At 40.0% G+C, this 21,710-nt stretch overlaps 1 protein-coding gene and 1 pseudogene across 1 annotated transcript; one reads left to right on the top strand and one right to left on the bottom strand.

The window, feature by feature from the left end:
• Positions 1–773: 773 nt before the first annotated feature.
• On the top strand, positions 774–6,773 carry LOC131219957 (zinc transporter 7-like; annotated as a pseudogene).
• A 172-nt stretch (positions 6,774–6,945) lies between these two features.
• On the bottom strand, positions 6,946–7,530 carry LOC131219956 (fe(2+) transport protein 1-like). Its single transcript, XM_058214940.1, has one exon. It carries the CDS (start codon positions 7,528–7,530, stop codon positions 6,946–6,948), a length of 585 nt encoding a protein of 194 aa, XP_058070923.1.
• Positions 7,531–21,710: the final 14,180 nt, after the last annotated feature.

The raw sequence follows: 21,710 nt of genomic DNA, 5'->3' as shown, positions 1-21,710 counted from the left end.
GCGTCCACTCAGAATTTTCGAATCAGGCTAATATTTTTATGTTCTCAGTTCATGAATGATCTTATAAACGGCATGGATGGCATATAAATATTACAATGGACCCCAAGGATGTTTCAACGGTAGGCATTTTCCTACCCAGTTTTTCCTATCGTGCCGCTCGCTTATTCTCTTGATCTGCCTCAATTTTGGGCACGTGTCCTAATACGACCCAGAAAACAAATGGACCAGATGGATTTCTCACAAAAATCGTGGGTCCCACCTTTCGCAAGCAATCCGTGTCCGTGTAATTCAAACATACGGTAGCCAGCACTATGTTCGTGTGACGTCCACTCCGTTAATAAATTAATTTCGGCAGATTATGTTAGGATGCGATTTAAAAAATAAATAAATCCACAACTTCATTGAGCCACAGGATTCCAAACAGTAGGAATGGAAATGCGGACCCTGAGGCCCACCATGATCTTTATATAGCATCCAATCCGTTCATAGGGTGATTCCCACAAATATGTACTGAAAACATAAATATAATCGGGATCTTAAACTTTAGTGGGCCGAGGTAAGGTTTTAATGAGTAGTGTTCAATGGCCACTATTTCTCTGGTTGTCTCCCTTGAGTTTTTTATCGACCTTATATCACAAGCTAAAATGATCTCGCCAAAAGAGTGGATGGAGCGGATGTAATATGGGAAACATGGTGGGTCCCAATTAGCTTTGGATTACACACTCCATGTATCTCATAAGAGTTTCTATACGAGATCAAGAGTTGGAGTACCCATGGGTGGTGAAATCCCATTACGGCTTGGGTCAGCCATGCGTGGGTTAAAAGTAAATAAACAACCCCTTATAAAGGGGTTAATGGAAAATCAATATTATAGTGGGCCCTCAAAAGGTTTCAACGGTGGGCATCATTGTCCCTAATGCTTATAATTATATTTCTCTAGTATGTAGTTGTACAACTACATCTATGTATCTCGCTGCTCAACCTATGCAATCCCCAAATGGTAGGAAGCGGATTGTGTAGCACTAAGTGAGCGTACTGAGTAAACTTTATGGGGTCCACCATGATTTATGTATTTTATCCGCTCTGTCCATCAATTTTACCAGATAATTTTATGCTTGAGACAAAAAACGAAGCATATACGATGTTCAAATGGACCACACCATAAGAAATAGTTGAATTGAATGTTTATCGTTGAAAATTTCTTGAGGGCTACAAAAGTTTTGGATTAAGCTTATATTTATGTTTTCCATTTATTCATGTCTTCATCCATGTCTGTATGATCTTATGAACAGATTGCACAACAAATAAACATCACTGTCGGGGCCAGAAAGGTTTCAACGGTGGAAATCATTATCCCCACTGTTTACCGTGGTATGATCCACTTGATATTTGGATATACTTCAATTTTGGGCTCAACCCCTTGAATTAGATGGAAAAAACGAATGGACGGCGTGGATAGACCACACACATACAAGGTGAGTCCAACTGAGTTTACTCAGTACGGTAAAAGTGTACCGTAATCCGTATGCAATCCGATTTTCGTCTAAGGTTCCGTTAAGACTTTTCCTGAAATGATTTTATATATATATATATATATATATATATATATATATATATATATATATATATATATTAAAATAAACCGGTGACGTGGCACTTACAGTGACGTGGCGGATTCGGCTGCTCACTGTTTCCACGAAACGGAGTATCCGCGCTCATTGCATGACTAACCCGCACGAAACAGGGTATCCGCATTCATTGCATGAGTAACCCGCACTCATAGCATGACTAACCCGTTATAAACCATCTCTCTCTGCATATCACAAGTAACCAAGTCACCGTTGCTTTATTTTCATTTTTTCTGTCTGTTTTGATCCAACAAATTGAGATATTAGATTTGCCAATGGTCCATCTACAGTGCGGCCCACAAGATCAGTGGTCATGAGAGCAGTTTGTCCCATAGGATGTGGACTGTTGATTGTGGCTTTTAGTTCCATTATAAGGCCTGAATTGGATGGTCCCAGTAAACGGAGGAGTAAGTGAAGGCAGCAAGAAAACCACCGCAGCTTCAAAGTCGTTGCTTATTGCTAGCGCTCAATCCGTTGCTTGTTCGTTAGCACTGCCGGCTTTTTAGCTAGTTACTTGTTGCTACTTTTAGTAGTCGTTTTTCAGCTGGTTACGGACTTTAGCAGTCGTTTTTTCAGCTGGTTAGGGCTTTTCTACGCTGGGGTAGCTTGCTTTCGCTGGTGGTGGGCAGGCAAAGGGTCCAAAAGACATGTAGCCGGGGGTGAGTTACAAAATCCAATCCTTCTTTCCTTCTTGTTCATCAATGGGAAATTAAGACAAACTCTATGAAGGGCCCACCTGATGAATGGTCAATGTCATTATTCATTTGTGGTGCTTGGAAGATCTTCGATCAATCGTAATTTTCTATTGAAACGTCACACGAGCTTTCTCATTAAAAGCCAAAATTGAGTAAGCATATATAGAATAGGAGGGAATGCTATAGTTAATTTTTCTCTTGTCGCTTTAGTCACCCTATGGGGCCCACTTGCAATGATGGAAGGTTGATAATAAACATCCATTTTATGTGGACTGTTGAATTGCCAATCCATAATGCTTATGTTTAATTCTGACCATTGATATATTTATAGATAAATGTCGACATAAAAGAAAAAAAAATGGTTTATATTCAAATTCATATAGGATATGGAGCGCTGATCACAGGCTGAGGGCCGTTCAATTAGCCTCGTAATTAGAAGATTTTGCGATCAATGGTTCAGATTAAAATTAATTTACTTTGCTGTTACATTGGCAATTTTTGAGTGCATGTGTATGAACCATCACACTATGCCAGCCAGGCATTTTGTTTTTATTTTTAATAAGTGGGGCCCATGGTTAGGAAATCTAGACCCATATATAAATGTAATAAAGAAAACAAGGGAGGGTATTTTCAGAATTTCTCAAACCCAAGATCATTCCCTGAGTCCTATAAATACATCAGAACTCTCCTTTAGCACTGATCAAACCAAAGAATGAAAAAAAAAAAAAAACATTACGAGCATGGCCCACCTATGTCCCACACTCCTGATCGCCCACATTCTCCTCTCATCATCCCCGCAAACCTCTGGATCGTTGTCCGAATGTGAGGTGGGGCCCACCACTGGGTGACACAACAAGTCCGTCGCGCTACGCCTGAAGATCGTTACCATATGTGCCATCCTAGTCGCTGGCATGATAGCTGTGTCCCTGCCACTCTTCACACGCTCAATCCCAGCCGTTTATCCAGATAGGAACTTGTTCTCTGTGGTAAGGCGTTGGCGTCGGGTGTAATCCTAGCCACCGGGTACATACACGTGATGCCCGAGTCGTTTGATGACCTGAGATCTGAAAGCTTACCCGAGAACCCGTGGAGGAAGTTCCTGTTGACGACGTTCGTGGTTATCTTGTCGGCTGTCGTCACATTGATGGTGGATTCCTTCGCAATGAGTTTCTACACGAAGCGTAATTCATGTCTTGCCGTGTACACGGACGGAGATGGTGGGCTATGTCCATGCTCACTATCATAAGGAAGATAAACGGTCACTACTGTTGCTGTGGTACCGCGTCGCTCAGGTTCGGATCATCTTCTAATATTTCTTAGGTGGTTTGATTTGAGTTAATGTGTGTAAAAAATCTGAAAGGCTGAGTATGAAGTCTGGTGCTCTGCCAAAGTATCAAATCACTCCTCTTCTTGGAATTCCATTTGGTTCATGGTCATTTATGTTGGCCGAGCTTATGCCGGTCCACTTTCTGGTGATCAGAACCGTTCAGAAGGATTAAATTTCGCCATCAGATGATTTCAACCATCAGCTTTGGCACCGGGATCATCTGATGGAGGCGATACCAGGCTTATTGTCTATGGTTGGACCCGAGGTTACCAAAAGGTGGGCCCCAACTGAGATTTTGCTGGGTCGATCCAGAAGTGTACTTGCTGTACCCCACTTCTTTTGCTTTTGGCTAAGGGGCCGTTTGATTAAACCTATATAAGCATCTATCACTAAATATGATATTTTCTCCGTGATTTTATATGATTCAAAATTATTTGACAAATTCAAATTATTAAGTGCTTCAATTAATTTTCACAGAAAGTATATCTAAGTTGTCCATCTACTAATGTGGGCGCCACATGCCTAATTACCTCCCTTCCAAACATATGATTAGTCAAATCAGTAAAAAGTCCAGTAATTTCCATATTTATCTAAATGCATGCATTAGTTAATCAAATTAAAATACACTAATAATCATTGTTAGTGTAATCTAAATAGGCCCTCAGGGCTTGTTTAGCATGTGGGCTTAGATGGGATTTTGTGGGATGGAATTGGATTTGGTCCCATGGAAGATTTTTGGTGAATTTTGAAATCCACTACACATGTGGGCCCCACATTGACGCATGTGTTTTATCTGTGTTGTCCATCTACATCACCCCTTACATGTGACATTCTAGTTATATATGTGTATAAGTGACCGACATCCATTGTAAATTTGTTTTGTTGTTTACAATTCCATGTCCACCAAATGCGTTTTGCTTAATCTAGTGTTTTTTCAATGGCAAGAATTTTATCCCAAACATGAGGATTGGTTAGCCAAAATACTATTGTATTTCCAAACATGCGAACATCATGTTAGTCCCATCTAGTACAATTCCATACTCTTTAATCCTACGAACCAAGTACAATTCCATACCCTTTAATCCTACAAACCAAACAGGCCTTATTTGATCAAACGACAACCCAAGCGAATAATGTGATCCTTTTGAAAAAAAAACAAAATAAAAAGTTCAACTGTATTTACTTTAGGTGCAATGATTATATATATATATATATATATATATATATATATATATATATCATAGAATAAAATGAAGGGGCATAATTTGAATAGAATAGAATGGAGGGCCTAATGCATGGTAATATGCCCAGCAATCCTTAATAGAGGTTAATCATGATTTGGTACATAACCCAATAAGTGGTTGAATAAGTTCTCACGAAAATGTTCAACAAAAGTTTTCCCATCACATCTGCGTCACTTTGACTTTTTGTTATTTCCAAACCACAGGATAAAATACCTTAAATCTTTACACATATGAACTGAGATGTCCAAAAGCTTTTAAGTTGATCTTATAAGTAAAAAGCTCAAGCTACAGGGTAAGGTAAGGAGCCCACTATGATGTGTGCATGACATCCAATGTCCATCATGTGTCCTCCGTGTGATTTCCTTGGCACCCAAAAATAAGATGATTCAAGACTCAGGTGGGCCAAATCATGGGAATAGTTAGGAGGGGAAATGGACACCCCAAAAACCAGGTTATGTATTCTAAAACTCAAGTGAGCCATGGTATGTGATTCCAGAGGTTTTAGACATGACTTGGTAAGTGGCTAGTCTAATTGTTTTGGAGGCAAAGAGAACATGAGGTGTTGCACCTGAAGGACGGATTGGATGTCATGTACACATCATGTGGGCCACTAATATAGAGCAGGCAATAGACACTTTTATGGCAGAGATGGACCAGATATGGCCTGGTCAGAAGCGTAAATAATTTGGACCGTCGGAACCTTAAAATAGTTGTATCTCGCAAATCAGGATGAGTTTTTTGACATATTATATATGATTTTGGGGTGAGAAAAAACTACTTAAGCCAACCAACCCTGCTATGCTTGGTTGCCCACATTGGATTTGTGAGATTCCATTAAAGCAATGGTCAAAAGCCCCGTTTAATCTCATTTTTACTATAAATAATAAGTTTTAATTCAAGTATAAGTTTTGATCCTTTCGAGTTGTAGAAGCCGTGCCCAACATGAAAAGGGCTTGGAAAAGTTAGGTGAATAACGTGGTTGGGCAAAATTTGGCACTTACTAATTTTAGCCGAAAATCATGAAGTCTAGTAGGAATAGAAGTCAACTATAACTATTAAGTTTACTATTTATAATAAGTAATGTGTTTAGCGTCTTCAAGTTAGAGTTGAAGTCAAACTTACTCCTATCTTAAGTTTCTTATTTAAAGAGTTATAATTTCATTTTTTATTATTATCATCAATCAAGTTATTTCAACTTATTTTATTTTATTTAATTATCATCAATCAAGTTATTTCAATTTTTGTAAAAGTTATTTATACTTTTATCCCCATGAATTTGAGAAAGCTCTTTAAGGAGTTCAAATAACTCCATGGTTTTAGGGTAGATGTCCCTTAGGATGATCGACCTCATCATGTCCCTCCCTGCATCAGCCACACACATTTGGTTGTAGGCCAAGCATAACCTATCCCCAATATGAGACTTGTCCTTGCTCACGCTAATTTCATTTCATTTTCTCTCGTTTTATTATGGTGACTCACTGAATCAACTCAGTTTTGGTCTCTTGCGTCTGAGTCTAAGTTTTTATAGATTTTTGAATACGAGAGAGAGAGAGAGAGAGAGAGAGAGCAAACTAAAACCTGTTTTCTTTGCTAATTTGCAGGTACTTGAATTAGGGATTGTAGTTCACTCAGTTGTTATTGGGCTTTCATTGGGTGCCTCTCAAAACCCTTGCACAATCAGGCCTCTTGTATCTGCCCTTTGCTTCCATCAGCTCTGAGGGCATGGGCCTTGGTGGCTGCATCCACCAGGTACATTTCTCCCATCTTTTGCCCCATACATTGCACACTAAATGTACTCAATGTAGCACACTTGAGTGAGAGATCCATACCATTCATTAGTCAGATCATATTGCAAATGTGTCTCATGGCCCCAAAAAAAAAAAAAAAAAAGCTCAGTTTGCTATTTGGGTGGGCCACATGTTGAAAAAAGTATCCGATTGTGGACTTGTGAAAGTTTTTTATTTTTATTTTTTTGGCAGAGCACCGGACTTCAAACTCAGCCTTTCAGATTTTTTACACACATTAACTCAAATCAAACCACCTAAGAAATATTAGAAGATGATCCGAACCTGAGCGACGAGGCCGTACCGCAGCAACAGTGACTGTTTATCTTCCTTATGATAGTGAGCATGGACATGGCCCACCATCTCCGGATCCCTAGACGGGTCCGTGTACACGGCAAGACCTGAATTACGCTTCCTGTAGAAACTCATTGCGAAGGAATCCACCATCAACGTGATGACAGCCGACAACATAGCCACGAACGTCGTGAACGGGAACTTCCTCTGCGGGTTCTCGGGTAAGCAATCGGATCTCAGGTCATCAAACGAGTCAGGCATCACGTGCATGTACCTAGTGGCCAGGAATACGCCCGACGCGAACGCCTTGACCACAGAGAACAAGTTCCTATCTGGATGAACAGCTGGGATTGAGCGTGTGATGAGTGGCAGGCACACACCTATCATGCTAGTGACCAGGATTGCACATATGGCGATGATCTTCAGGCGTAGAGCGGCGGGCTTGTCGTGGCACCCGTTGGCGGGCCCCACATCGCATTCGGATGGCGATCCAGAGATTTGCGGTGATGATGAGAGGAGAATGAGGGCGATCAGGAGTGTGGGAAATAGGTGGGCCATGCTAGTAATGTTCTTTTTTTCCTTCTTTGGTTTTGTCAGTGTTAGAGGAGAGTTCTGATGTATTTATATGATTCAGGGAATGACCTTGGGTTTGAGAAATTGTCAAATATATATATATACATACATACATATATATATATATATATATATATAATGTGCGTCTTATGAACTTCTTCTCGTGAATTTCTCCCTACCGGACGCGGATTCGCTACTTAACTCGACTAGTCTCGCTACTGAAGTCACGTCACTACGTTCTCTGGGCCCCACCATGGTGTCTGTATTGTATTCCGACAGTCCATCCATTTGGAGAGATCATTTTAGGGTATGAGAAATGCATATCCAAAGCTCAAGTGGACCCACCGCAAAAGACAGCGAAGATTGAACTCCGATCATTAAAAAACTTCTTTGGGTCATATAAGTTTTTTATCAAGCCAATATTTATGTTTTCCCTTATTCCATATCTGCATTAGCTTATAAATTGGTGGGCCTTAAGAAGTTTTTCTAAGTCATCAGTAGTATGCCTCCTTTGATTAGTGGACGATCCTGATTCTTGGAGCATGGCATCTACATGATGAGACCCATCTGATGTATGTCTTGGATCTCATATGTCTCTACACTGGCACATGTGGATGCATGCACATGGGCTGCCTTGTGCACCTGTGTGGGCCTGGCCTAGACCGATTAAAATAGAGTAGGGCTAACCCAACCAGTTTAAAAGTCCAGGCCCACACCAATACAGGTGAATCCGGATGCGGATTCTGCACATGGTGTGGGACCCATTGTGATGTTTGTTAGAAATCCAACCCGTCCATTCATTTTTCAAGCTCATTTTAGGGCATGCGACCAGAAACGAGGAGGATCCAAAACTCAAGTGGGCCATACGAGATGAAACAGTGGGAAAAGGAATGTCTACCGTTGAAACCTTCCTAGGATCTACCTTGATGTATATTCCGTCCAAACCATTTATAAGGTCATTTTCACTGAGATGAAGTGAAAAAACTAAGAAATTAAACCGATACAAAACTTTTGTAGCCATATAAATTTTTCAACGGTGGTCTAAATCCCCAATGTTTCCTTTCATGTGGGGCATTTAAGTTTTGAATACACCTTGTTTTTGGTCGAAAGTCCTAAAATGATCTCAAAAAATAGATGGATGGAGTGGCTTTCTCACAAACATCACAGTGGGCCCCACTCAGAATCTTTTGCAAAAACTTCATAATAAAGTCTTTTGCAGGAAATCACTTACAATTCCAAGAGTCTCGGCGTGATCATCGGAATACTTTCTTTCTCAATGGGCTGAATCCCAGCCTTTGTGGTCATCTAACTCCTTACATGAAAGCTTGCATATAAGTTACTTGCGGTGCTATGAGCAGGAGACCAGGTCTATGGGAAATGGTACTATACAATGGTACTACACGGTCGAGCGCATGAAACCCTAACATACGGTCGAGTCGTCTCCCATTTTCCATCGTTGGATGATAAATTTGAAAAATATAATGTATGCATGCCGGCTATATAAACAAAGGTAAAACCCGCGGAACCGGCATTACCAATTTACTACTTGTTGGGTAAGTTCTTGATTCAGTGTGATATCTACACCGTTTGTCATTTTAGAGATATCATTGTAAATCATGAACTCAAAAATTTGGCAAATCCAGCTCTCAAATGAATCACACCACAGAGGGTAGTGGGGACAAACCCGACAACACCGTTGGAAACTTCCTAGGACGCACCATGATGTTTATTTGTTATCTTACCTGTTCATACTGTCACACAGACCTGGATGAAAGGACTGAACAAATACCAGCTTGATCTAAAACTTTTGTGGCCCCTGAGAAGTTTTCAATATGAACAATGGAGATTTGTCTACCATTGAAAATATTGAATCATGCTAATATTTGTGATTTCAGTTCATCCCAGTAGGAATGAAGTTATTAACGGTAAGGATGACATGTAAATATCATTGTCGAACCCAGGTAGGTTTCAATGGTAGGAATTTCCCTAACCACATTTTCCTTTAGCAAATCGTCATTTAGGAACGGTTTTAAATGCTTCAGGAAGGGTTAAAAACCGTTCCTAAATGAGGCGTCGCAAAAATAGGAACGGTTTAGAACCGTTTCGGGTAGAGATGGAATTTTAGGAACGGTTTTAAACTGTTCTAGTGCCAACTGTCATATTTGTGAACAATATTTTTTCTTATTTTGGAACGATTTTAAACCAAAAAACCTGCTGTAAAAAATAAAATAAAGTAACAAATATATTTAAGCCATATTCATTTAAGAATCAAAAGATAGTAAAAACAATCTTGATGTAAGCAAAGGGTCATTTGGTCGTACGGAATCAATTTTCCAGGATCCCGGGGACAGAATCCAACCATATTCATTTAAGAATCAATTTTCCAGGATCCCGAGGACAGAATCCAACCATTTTCTGGCCATCTGGTCATACGGAATCCTCCAAAAGCGGGAGTGAGATTGAGAATGGCAGCCATGAAAAAAGAAAAGTCCAGATAACGGTGAAAGAGATTTCAGACAAATCGAAGGGTTGCGGAACTTGCAGTATTTATAGAAGGAAAGAAAGGAAAAACCAGAGCCGTTGAGAAATGAAAAGATCGAAATCAATGGGGGTAGGAAGGAGATGGGGATTTTGAAATGGGCTAGGTGGGAAGCTAGCGGACCTTAGCTAGAAGAAATGAGAAGAAAAACGAGAGAGAGGAAATTGACCTATGAGAGAGGAAATCGACCTATGACGAAATGAGAAGTACAAACCGGAGAAAGAGAATAGGGTTTGGGATGGGGTATATTTAAGACGCGGAATGCTCAACTGCTGCGAACGGAAGTCCTACGGACTTTTTTGAGAACTCATCACACGTGATGAGTCTCGAAAATTTGAACGGTCCATGTGAAGAAGAACCTCATAAAACCCCCCCTATACCAATTTTTACTTTGAACCAAAACTTTGGTGGGCCATGAAAAATGAAAACAGTTTCTTCTCTTAATTTGCATCTCTTTGCTATGGCCCACCAGAATCTTAGATCAGGGTGAAAATTTGTCTCCTAGAGTTTCATGGGATTCCGCATCTTATGGACCGTTCAAATTAGATGCCCATGACACATGTGTAAAGGTGCGCACATGCATAGGTAGGTGAGCATGCGTTTATAAAGACCATTTAGGAGTGGTTGGAAACCGTTTTCAATCAGAAACGGCCCTACACTGTTTCTAAACCAGAGACTTGTCCATTCCTGAACCAAAGTTTTGGTGTAGTGACGGTTCATTTTTGGCATCATGTCCTGAAATAAACTCACAAAACTAATGAAAGGGGAAAATTTCTCACAAACATCACAGTGGGCCTCATCTGAGTTCCTAGCGCAAGAACTTCCATGCGAAAGGCTTTCATAGGAAATCTGCGTCCGCATTCTGGTTTGTCACGGTGAGAGCAGATTATATGCAACCCTAGCCTCACCATTGATAGTGCAGCCCTCGCTGTAGGGCCAACTTAATCCATTTATTTTATATCCATGACGTACGTCCATTTGTTTTTCATGATCATTTTATGGCATGAGTCCAAAAATGAAGAAGACTTAAATATCAGATGGACCATGTTATCAGAAACAGTGGTGATTGCACGCCTACCATTAAAACTTCCTAGGGCCCATAGTAATGTCCATTGTAATGTTTTGTTTCCATCAAACCCATTGATAAGGTCAACCAGACATGGATGAACGGAAAATATAAAGATGAGATTAATCCAAAACTTTTGTTGCCCATAGAAAAGCTTTTAACAGTCATTTACCACTATTTCTAGTGGTGTCGTCCACCTGACATTTGCATCTGCTTATGTTTTGGGATTACATCCTAAGAATATATAATAAAAAGGATGGAAGACATATATATATATATATATATATATATATATATATATCTATATATATATATATATATATATATATATATATATATATATATATATATATATATATATATATAAAATCATCAAAGTAGGCCACACAGTAAGTATAACAAAGTTGTTACCTGACAACACCTGATCCACTCCCCTACTTTTTGTAAGCGGCTTGCACGTTGTGCCACGCACCACCGACTTAGTTGCTGCGACGACGTCACCAATTCAATTGGCTCCACCATAATGTATGTGCTATATCCACACCGTCCATTTATTTGGCGAGGTCAATTTAGATCATGAGGCTGAAAATTATGAAGATCCAAAGCTCAAGTGGATCTCACCACAGAAAGCAGTGGGGAACCATGACACCCACCTTTAAAACCTTCCTAAGGCCTACCATGACGTTTATTTGCAATCCTACCTATCGATAGGATCACCCAAACGTAGATGAAGAGACAAAAACAAATATTAGCGTGATCCGAAACTTCTATGGGCCTTAGTAGTTTTCAATGATAAGCATTCAGTCCCCAATGCTTCCTATGATGTGGTCCACTTGAGCTTTCGATCTGCCTCATTTTTATGATTGTGCCCTAAAATAAACTTGAAAATGGATGGATGGTCTGGATATAACACATTGATCATGATGGGTCTAACAGCAACACTCCGTTAAGGTCGCACCACGCAATCCAATGCTTGATCTCTTTCTTCGCGGGCGAGTAAAATGCTCCACCAGTTTCACCGGTTTCCTTCTCATTAGAAGTTATTATCCATGCAGCATATTTTTCAAATTTATCATCCAACAATAGAAAATGGAACACGACTCAACCGTATGTTCATGCGCTCGACCGTTTAGTGTGTATATATATATAGTTGATGCTGATATCTGGTCCTCTCAGCTAAACCCTGTGTACCTGCAAAACCAAATCACAATGCGGACCCTGGCTGCTGCAGGGGACCCTCTGATGCCAAAGTTAGAACAGACACTCTAGGTCTAGTAGAACTAGGATTTTTGTATATACCTTCTACTGTGTGTAGGGTTCATATTTACAGTCCTTTGTTGCTAATTACGTATATGGCAATGAATCTGTCATATAGTCACGTATCATGCACAAAATTGTCCCCCGGATATACGACGTTATCCTCGGCGAAGATCTCAGGAAATTAATCCTCTTCGTACACGAAGAAGATCTCATGGTGGTTAGCTTCTGAGGAGGTTGTAGTCGACAACTGATGTCGGCCTCTAAGTCGGGTTGGCCAAGGTCCTACAGACCGAGCTGAACTGTTGATTATGGCCACGGCCTATCCTTGAGGCCAATTCAGTACTTATATTTGTTCGTTGGTTGTGATAATGAGATGTCAGTCAGAGCCATGGCCACTGGTTGTGGTTGGTGCTCGAGCTGATCGTGGAGGTGCCAATGGTCTGGGACAATGTTTGGCTGGGGACCCAACACTGACCAGCTAGCTGGTGTCAAAGCTTTGTGGGCCCCACCATGATGTATGTGTTTTTATCCATGCTGTCCATCCATTTTGCCAACTCATTTTAGGGAAGCAGATTGAAAGCTCAAGTGAACCACACCATGAAATAGAGGGGATTGAACACTTGTCATTTAAAACTTCTTAGGGGCTCACCGCAATGGTTATTTGCCATTTAATTTGTTCATAAATTCACATAACCTTGGATGAATGGAAAACACAAATATGAGCTTGATCCAAAACTTCTTGGGCCCCAAGAAGTTCTCAATGATAAGCATTCAATCCACATTATTTCCTATCGGGTGGTCAATTGAGCCTTGGATTTGCCTCATTTTTGTGCTCATGCCCTAAAATAAGCTGCTAAAACAGATGGATGACATAGACAAAACATATACATTATGACGGGATACACAGAGCTTTGTGAAATTGTATAGATTATCTACCACGATGCATACAGAAGCTTGACAGAGCTTAGAATTGCGGCTAATATCTAGATGAGGGGTGAATAGGACCACTTTAAAAATTCTTGCCTAATTAAGAATTTACCAATTAAAACTAAGAAGGTAAATATAACAATAAGGCCTTTAAGCCAAGTGGATCTAATCATATAGACTACAATAGATGCAACTATCAAGCAACTAGTATATAGGGAGATAGTGAACCTGTGTGTGTTTTGCAAGTTAAGTGCTTAGCATTCAATCCAATTCAACCATTCATATAGTTTAACTAATCAAACATATAAGCTTAAATATAAACACAAGAGCCTATTTGAGTTTGAGTTACAAACGCTACACTTAATCGTACACAAGGAAGGAGTCTGAATAGACTATACAATTAACAACTTACTAGTCGAATTGAGCCCTTTTGTAATGTCTTACTTGATATGCTTCTTCAATATTGCTCTCCCGTGCTTGAATTAGCTTCTCAAATGCTTCATCGATCGCAAGAGCTGAAACTCAGCTCCTACGATCAACTGTCTTACATATGATGTCCCGATGAGGTGACTAAGGTAGTGGGACGATGATGGAATCTCCTACAACTAATGAATAATTGATTTCCATAAATGATTCACCTAAATGGGTATTCTAGAGAATTTAGACAAGAATATACATATACGCTTAATGTCTAATCTCTAAAAAATAGTTGAGATCAAGATCATTTTCATCATGGATGTTAGAATGAGTATTTTTATTTTATAAAGCCAACGGTAAAATAATAACATCGATGATAACGATGACAACACCAATGATCATGACAGAAAACGTCTCCCTCGTAACTAGTTGTGGTATGGGAATTGGTGTGGTGTGTGCAATATGGAAACTACCTAATAGAATGCCCCAAACATTATATAGATCCAACCATTAAGTGGGGCCACAATGTACAGTTGGGTCGGTTCTTCATTGTTTTAATAGGGGTTTTTTTGTAGTGCCGCACAATCTGAATTTTAATAGATTTCAAACCTATTTAAGAATAAAAATCCTAACAAGTGGCTCTTATTTATTTATTCTAAAAGATGGGATGCAAAATTCAAGTATTTTCTTCAACTATAATAACTATTTTTTCCACTTTGAAGTAGTTTGTGGGTTCGAGTATCCTCCTCGAAATTATCCGATGTACATGGTTTTTAGGTGATTGCATGCATCTACAAGGACTAGTCTCGCCTTAGAATGGGGCGGGGACATCCTCATATCATTAAAAAGTAAATAATAATAATAATAATAATAATAATAATAATAATAATAGAGAGAGAGAGAGAAATGGATCCGCTATCGTACACAATTGATGTTATTTTTGTGCATATGTAAGCAGGAATTAAAAGAAATCGAAAATAATTGGAACTTCAAAATCGTCGAATATAGATTAATATTTGGATAAGGCGTGAACATTGTTGCTCTTTTTTAGATAATTTGTGCCTCTCGTTTGATTCGAACGGTGCAATAGGTTACCCTAACACGCTACCTCCACGATACATGCGCATTATGTTTTTTCCCAGCTTGCATAGACCATGAATAAACTCAACACCCAAAACACTTTATGGTATCTTTCTATGCCTAGGATAGGGGGAAAAAGGAGGAGAAAAAAATCAAATTTTTTTTTTTTTGTTGATGTTCTTGAAAAAACCCTACCCATTGATAAAGAGTGCATCGCGAACACTTTCATGGCTAAGATGGACCAAAGAAGGCCCGATCAGAGGCGGAAGTGATCAAGACTGTTAGAACCGTAAAGCGGGCATATCTCACAAACTGGAATGAGATATTTGACTTACCGGTTATAATTTTGGGGCAAGAGAAGCTACTTTAGCCAACCAACCTACTATGCCAGGTTGTCTATGCCAAATTTTCGAGATTCCATTAGATTGAAAGTCGATAGTCCATTTTAACCAATTTGCGTCCTTCTCCAGGCGCGGATTAGGCATTCCCTCCACTTGTTCCGAGCTTGGGACATGCGGAGGCTCTGAGGGGCGCCACTAAGGGGTCACCATGATGTATGGATTTTATCTACACCGTCCATCCATTTTTTTCATATCATTTTAGAAAATTGGGACCAAAAAAAAAAAGGAATATACAAGGCTTAAGTGGACCACACCATGGGAAGAAGCGGTGCTAAGGACGCCCACCATTGAAACCTTCTTAGGGTCCACCGTATAGTTTATTTTCTATCCTACCTATTGATATGGTCATATACACCTAGATGAAGTGAAAAAACAAATATCATGTTGATCCAAAACTTGTGTACCCTAAGAATTTTCCAATGGCATAAATTTAATCCTCATTGTGTGGTCCAACTGAGACTTGGATATGCCCTATTTTTGGTCCAATATTCTAAAATGATATGAAAAAAATGGATGAACGGTGTCAATAAAATCCATACATCACAGTAACCCCTCAGTGGCCATCGGAGCCGCCTGTCCCGAGCTCGGAACAGGCGGGAGTACTACCTAATCCTATAAGATAAATGCACACTGCCAGTTAATGGAAATAATCCTCCTTTTTTATTGATTGAATCAGAGTGATATATATACAGAACTTAAGAGTCCTATATTAGGAAGGAATACAAAATCAAATATACAGCTGTTACAAAAAGATAATTACAATAAAAAACCGTATGAATTTAAATCCCCTTTGGCAGTAACAGAAGGCAGAAATCTCGGCATTGACTGGGCTGATTTGTAATGCTAAGATCTGGATTTTATCTTCTGTTGTGTAGCATTATTATTCTCCTTAATACGCCCCCGCAAGATTTGGCTGCCATCGACAAGACCAATCTTGATCCTTAGATATTCTGTGCGCTGCCTAGAAAGTGGTTTTGTCAAGAGACCTGCAAGCTGGTCCTCAGTGTGAACATGACAGACTTTAAGTGTGCCTTTTTGAACCAAATCACGCACAAAGTGTAAGTCTATCTGAATGTGTTTCATCCTTGAATGTTGTACTGGATTGTAACTCAAGTGTGTGGCACCAAGATTATCACAAAGAAGCATAGGCGTTTCCTTGCGTGGAAAACCAATGTCATGGAAGAGAGCTAACAGCCACATGGTTTCGGAAGCGGCATTTGCAAGGGCACGATATTCTGCTTCCGTTGAGGAACGTGCAACAGCTTTTTGTTTTTTAGAACTCCATGAAATTGGATTGGATCTAAGAAAAGTGATATATGCTGAAGTTGAAGTTCGATCATCTTTGTTGCCTGCCCAGTCAGCATCACTATAAGTGGTTAAGCATGGAGCAGTTGCTGGTTTTAGTTGAATCCCATGAAATATTGTCTGCTTCAAATATCTGAGGAGCCTCTTGGTAGCTGTCTAATGAGTGATAGTCGGTTTATGCATAAACTGGGAGAGTTTATTAACTGCATAAGGGATATCCGGACGAGTTAAAGACAAGTATTGAAGACTGCCTATTACTCTTCGAAATTCAGTGCTGTCCACAGCTGCAGTACCATCTAGAAGATGGAGGGGAGTGCTGGTTGAGAGAGGGGTGGATACATCCTTTGCTCCAAACATGTTTGTGGTTTGTAGCAAATCCAGAATGTACTTGTGTTGTGATAGAAACAAGCCTGCACAAGTTGTAATGCATTCGACCCCTAGGAAAAAATGAAGGTTACCCATATCCTTCAATGAAAACTTAGCACCTAATTTGTCAATAATGGACCCCACAAATTTTTTGTCACTGCCCGTAATTACAAGATCATCAACATAGACAAGAAAGTAACAAGTAACAGAGTCATGTCTATAGATGAATAAAGAAGAATCGGCTCTAGAATTCTGAAATCCAAGCTCAACAAGAGCCCTCTTTAAGGCTGAGTACCATGCACGGGGAGCTTGTTTAAGCCCATAGATTGCTTTTTTTAATCTACAAACATAATCAGCTTTTGAAGGATCTTTGAACCCCGAGGGTTGCACCATGTAAACTGTTTCTGTCAATGACCCATGTAAAAAGGCATTGTTGAGGTCCATTTGTCGCAGCATCCAGCCATTCATAATAGCAATGCATAGAACAACTCGAATAGTTGCCGGCTTAACAACCGGACTGAATGTTTCTTTATAGTCAAGGCCAGGACGTTGATTGTACCCCTTAGCAACAAGTCTGGCTTTGAATCGCTCCACTGAGCCATCAGCTTTTTTTTTAACCCTAAAAACCCATTTACATCCGACTGGGTTGCAATGCGCAGGAGCAGGAACTAAATCCCAGGTTCCATGTCGCATGAGAGCTGTTAACTCACTGGACATAGCCTCACGCCATTGTGGGTGAGCGACAGCTTGACTAACACATGTTGGTTCAATGGGTGATGGAAGGGGATGTTTAGTGACAGCATGAATCTGCTTGGGTTTAAAGATATTGTTCATTGACCGTGTGGTCATGGAATGAGACCGAGATGGGGGTTTTTCAGATATTATAGTCGGCATTGAAACGGAGGTCGAGGGTATGGAAGATGCAATTAGCGGAGATGTATGCGAAGGAATGGAATTTAAATTGGAATCAATAGATTGAGTCATTGAATTTAAATCTCCAAAACCTAGAGCATCAGATGTGCGTGTGGGATCTAGAACAGGAATGGAAGAGATATTACCTGGAGGTGATGCTCCAACAGCGTCAACCGGTTCCGACGTCACTGGCGGCTGGATTTCAAGAGATGAGGTGCATGGATTTGGTTGAACAGAAGTGGCATTTCTGGAACCTGGGGAAACCGAGTTCGACGGGGGAAGATAGACTATTAGAGATCCAATGGATGGATTAGCATCAGTCAATGGGCCAGGAGTTTTGAATGGGCCTTGATGTTCATTAAACAGGACATGCCGTGACGTGTAAAGCCTGTTTGTAAGAGGATCCATGCACTTGTAGGCATTTTGTGTTTGAGAATATCCAAGAAAAATGCAAGGTACGAACTTGGGCTGCATTTTGTGAGTATTAGATGGCCTTGTGAGAGGATAACAAAGACACCCAAACTTTCTTAATTTAAGATAGTTTGGCCTTTGACCAAACAACACTTCAAATGGTGATTTATTTTCCAAAAGAGGACTGGGATGACGATTTATGAGATATGTGGCGGTTTGAAACGCATGAGGCCAATATGTGAGAGGAAGAGAGGCATCTTGTAGTAAGGTGAGTCCGGTTTCCACAATATGTCTATGACGACGTTCAGAGACTCCATTTTGTTGAGGAGTATATGGAGCGGTGGTATAATGACTTATTCCATGAATGGACAAGTATTTTTTTAGACTTAAAAACTCACCACCATTATCCGAGTAGAAACTTCGTATTTTTGATTGAAACCGAGTTTCAACTAAAATTTTGAATTGTGGAAAAATAGACAAGACACCCAACTTTGATGACATGGGATAAAACCACATATATTTGGTAAAGTGGTCAACAAAAATGAGATAGTACCGGGAACCATCAAGACCGGTAGCATGAGCTGGACCCCAAACATCCATATAAATGATTTCAAGAGGAGTAAAACTTTTGAGACTAGTTAAGCCAAATGGTTGTTGATGTGCTTTATTGATATTGCAAGAAGTACATGAAGATGGGAAATTTTTGGTGGAAAGCGGAAGAGAAAATAAATTAACAATTCTTTGAACAATTTTCATGGATGGATGACCAAGACGCTTGTGCCATCCATCTATTGAAGTTCGTTCATGCACATTAGCAACCATGGTGGAATTTGATGTCGCCAGTGAAGTTGGAAACATGTAGACGCCATTTTCACATGCTCCTCTTAGTAGTATCACCCCCGTTTTCTGTTCCTTCACAAGAAAATAAAATGGGTGAAATTCAACAAGGACGTTATTTTGTTTTGTGAAGTGATGCACAGAAATTAAATTCTTGTGAATATTAGGAACACAAAGTGTATCACGAAGGTAGAACGTTTTTTGAGGCGAATTTAGGGTTAATGAACCAACATGTGAGACAGACAAACCTGTACCATCACCAAGTATTACTTCATCTGTGCCATCGTATTCAGAATGAATGGACAGATTTCCAAGATCACCAGTGATATTGTGTGAAGCGGCAGAATCAAGAAGCCACTTGGAGTTCTGAGGATTTGAAGTCGCAGCACAGTTTGCACTAAAGTCGGTGGGCTGCAGCTGGGGACATCCTTTTGCCGTGTGACCCAATTGATCACAGTATTGACATTTTGGCTGAAATCGTTTTTGGGCTTAGTTGTTTCGGCCCGAGGTCCGGTTGGTCGATTTATGCTCCTTGGACTGATTGTTGCCCGATCGGTTTGAATTAGGGTTTCGAAAACCATTGTTCTTGGAAAAATACCTCTACTGCTGGCCTCCATTTCCTGGTTTATTCGCCGTGAAATTAGCAGCTGCAATAAGCTGCTGTTGAGTGGCCTCCATGCGACGAAGATAATTGTCATGACCGACAAGGAGATCATGAAGTTCTTCAAACATCAGGGATTTCTCCCTAGCCCGAATAGGAGTAGCAATCTCTCTGAAATCGGGTCCAAGTCCATTGAGGACATAGAGAGTGAGATCATCATCAGAGATAGGATGATCAATGAGTGCTATTTCATCAGCTAATGCTTTGACAGCATGGAGATAGTCTGGGACAGAGCGAGTGCCTCATTGAATTAAGATGAGCTCTTCCTTCAATTGCATGGCCCTGCTTCGTGAGCGACTAGCATACATGGTGCTTAATTTTTTCCAGGCTGCCTGAGATGTTTTGGCAGTTGTGATGAGTGGAGTGATAGTGGGGGAGGTGGATGCAAGAATAGCACTCAAGATAAGCTTGTCTTGCCTAACCCAATGGTGTTTTTGGGAGGCAGCAGTGGGTGTATCGTCAGGGGGAGGGCACTGTAAATCCCCAGTAACGTAGTCCATTAGGTCATACCCAATTAACAGTACTTCAAATTGAGCACGCCATTGAGGAAAAGTGGAGGGAGTAAGCTTCTCATTAATCTGGGCAGTAATGTTGAAGACAACCAAGGGATTTTTAGTGGTGGAGGAAGAAGGAGCGTCTGTTGCGGAAGACATGGTTTGAATTTCGGATCTTGATCTCGTTAGAGGTAGGTGCTCTGATACCATATAAGATAAATGCACACTGCCAATAAATGGAAATAATTCTTCTTTTTTATTGATTGAATCAGAGTGATATATATACAGAACTTAAGAGTCCTATATTAGGAAGGAATACAAAATCAAATATACAGCTGTTACAAAAAGATAATTACAATAAAAAACTGTATGAATTTAAATCCCCTTTGGCAGTAACAGAAGGCAGAAATCTCGGCATTGACTGGGCTGATTCATAATGCTAAGATCTGGATTATCTTCTGTTGTGTAGCATTATTATTCTCCTTAATAAATCCGTCGCCGTTTACTCGGGGATGCGAATGGACGCGGATTACCTACTAAGACTTCAGTGGCCCGTAACTATTGGAGAGTGCTCTTTGGCCCCCACCATTATGTGTGTTTTATCAAGGCGGTTCATCTATTTTTCCAGATAATTTTAGGCTATTAACCCAAAAGTAATATTCAAATCATATGTGGACCACACCACAGGAAATAGTGGTGATTGAACGCTCGATATTAAAAATTGTTTTGAGACCACGAAAGTTTAAGATGAAGATGATTTTTGTGTTTCCCCTCATCCATGTCTGTGTTACCTAATCAACAGGTCTGATGGTAAATAAACATTACAGTGGACGTATGAAGTTTCTAATGGTGGGCGTTTAATTACCATTGTTTTCTTGTGGGGTCGTCCACTTGAAATTTGGATCTATCTATTTTTGGGCCTGTGCTATAAAATGATATGAAAAAATAGATGGACGGAGGTGTGGATAAAATACATACATCATGGTGGGCCCACATAGCACTGTCTAGGCAATATGTGTGAAATTGGATTGTGTACTGAGTTGCTCAGTATGCTCTTACTGTACTGAGTAAACTCAGTTGGGCTGCCTTGAATGTATGTGGTCTGTCCACGCTATCCATCCTTTTTTTTCATCTAATTTAAGAGGTTGAGCCCAAAATTGAAGCATATCCAAAGATCAATTGGATCATACCACAGGAAATAGTGGGGATAATGATTTCCACCATTGAAAGCTTGCTAGGCCCCCACAATGATGATTATTTGTCATCCAACATGTTCATAAGATCAGGCATGGATGAAGGAAAAGCACAAATACAATCTTGATCCAAAACTTCTGTGGCCTCCAAGAAATTTTCAACCGTAGACATTCAATTCAACTTTTTTCCTATGGTGTGGTCCATTTGAACATGTATATGCTTTATTTTTGGTTCAAGACCTAAAATTATCTTTTAAAACGGATGGACGGAGCGGATTAAAAAAATCATGGTGGAC

The sequence above is a fragment of the Magnolia sinica genome, chromosome 12 (genome assembly GCF_029962835.1).
Source record: "Magnolia sinica isolate HGM2019 chromosome 12, MsV1, whole genome shotgun sequence".
Classification (NCBI taxonomy): Eukaryota; Viridiplantae; Streptophyta; class Magnoliopsida; order Magnoliales; family Magnoliaceae; genus Magnolia; species Magnolia sinica.
Note: the sequence above shows the minus strand (reverse complement) of the source record. Positions and strands in the feature narration are given on the sequence as shown.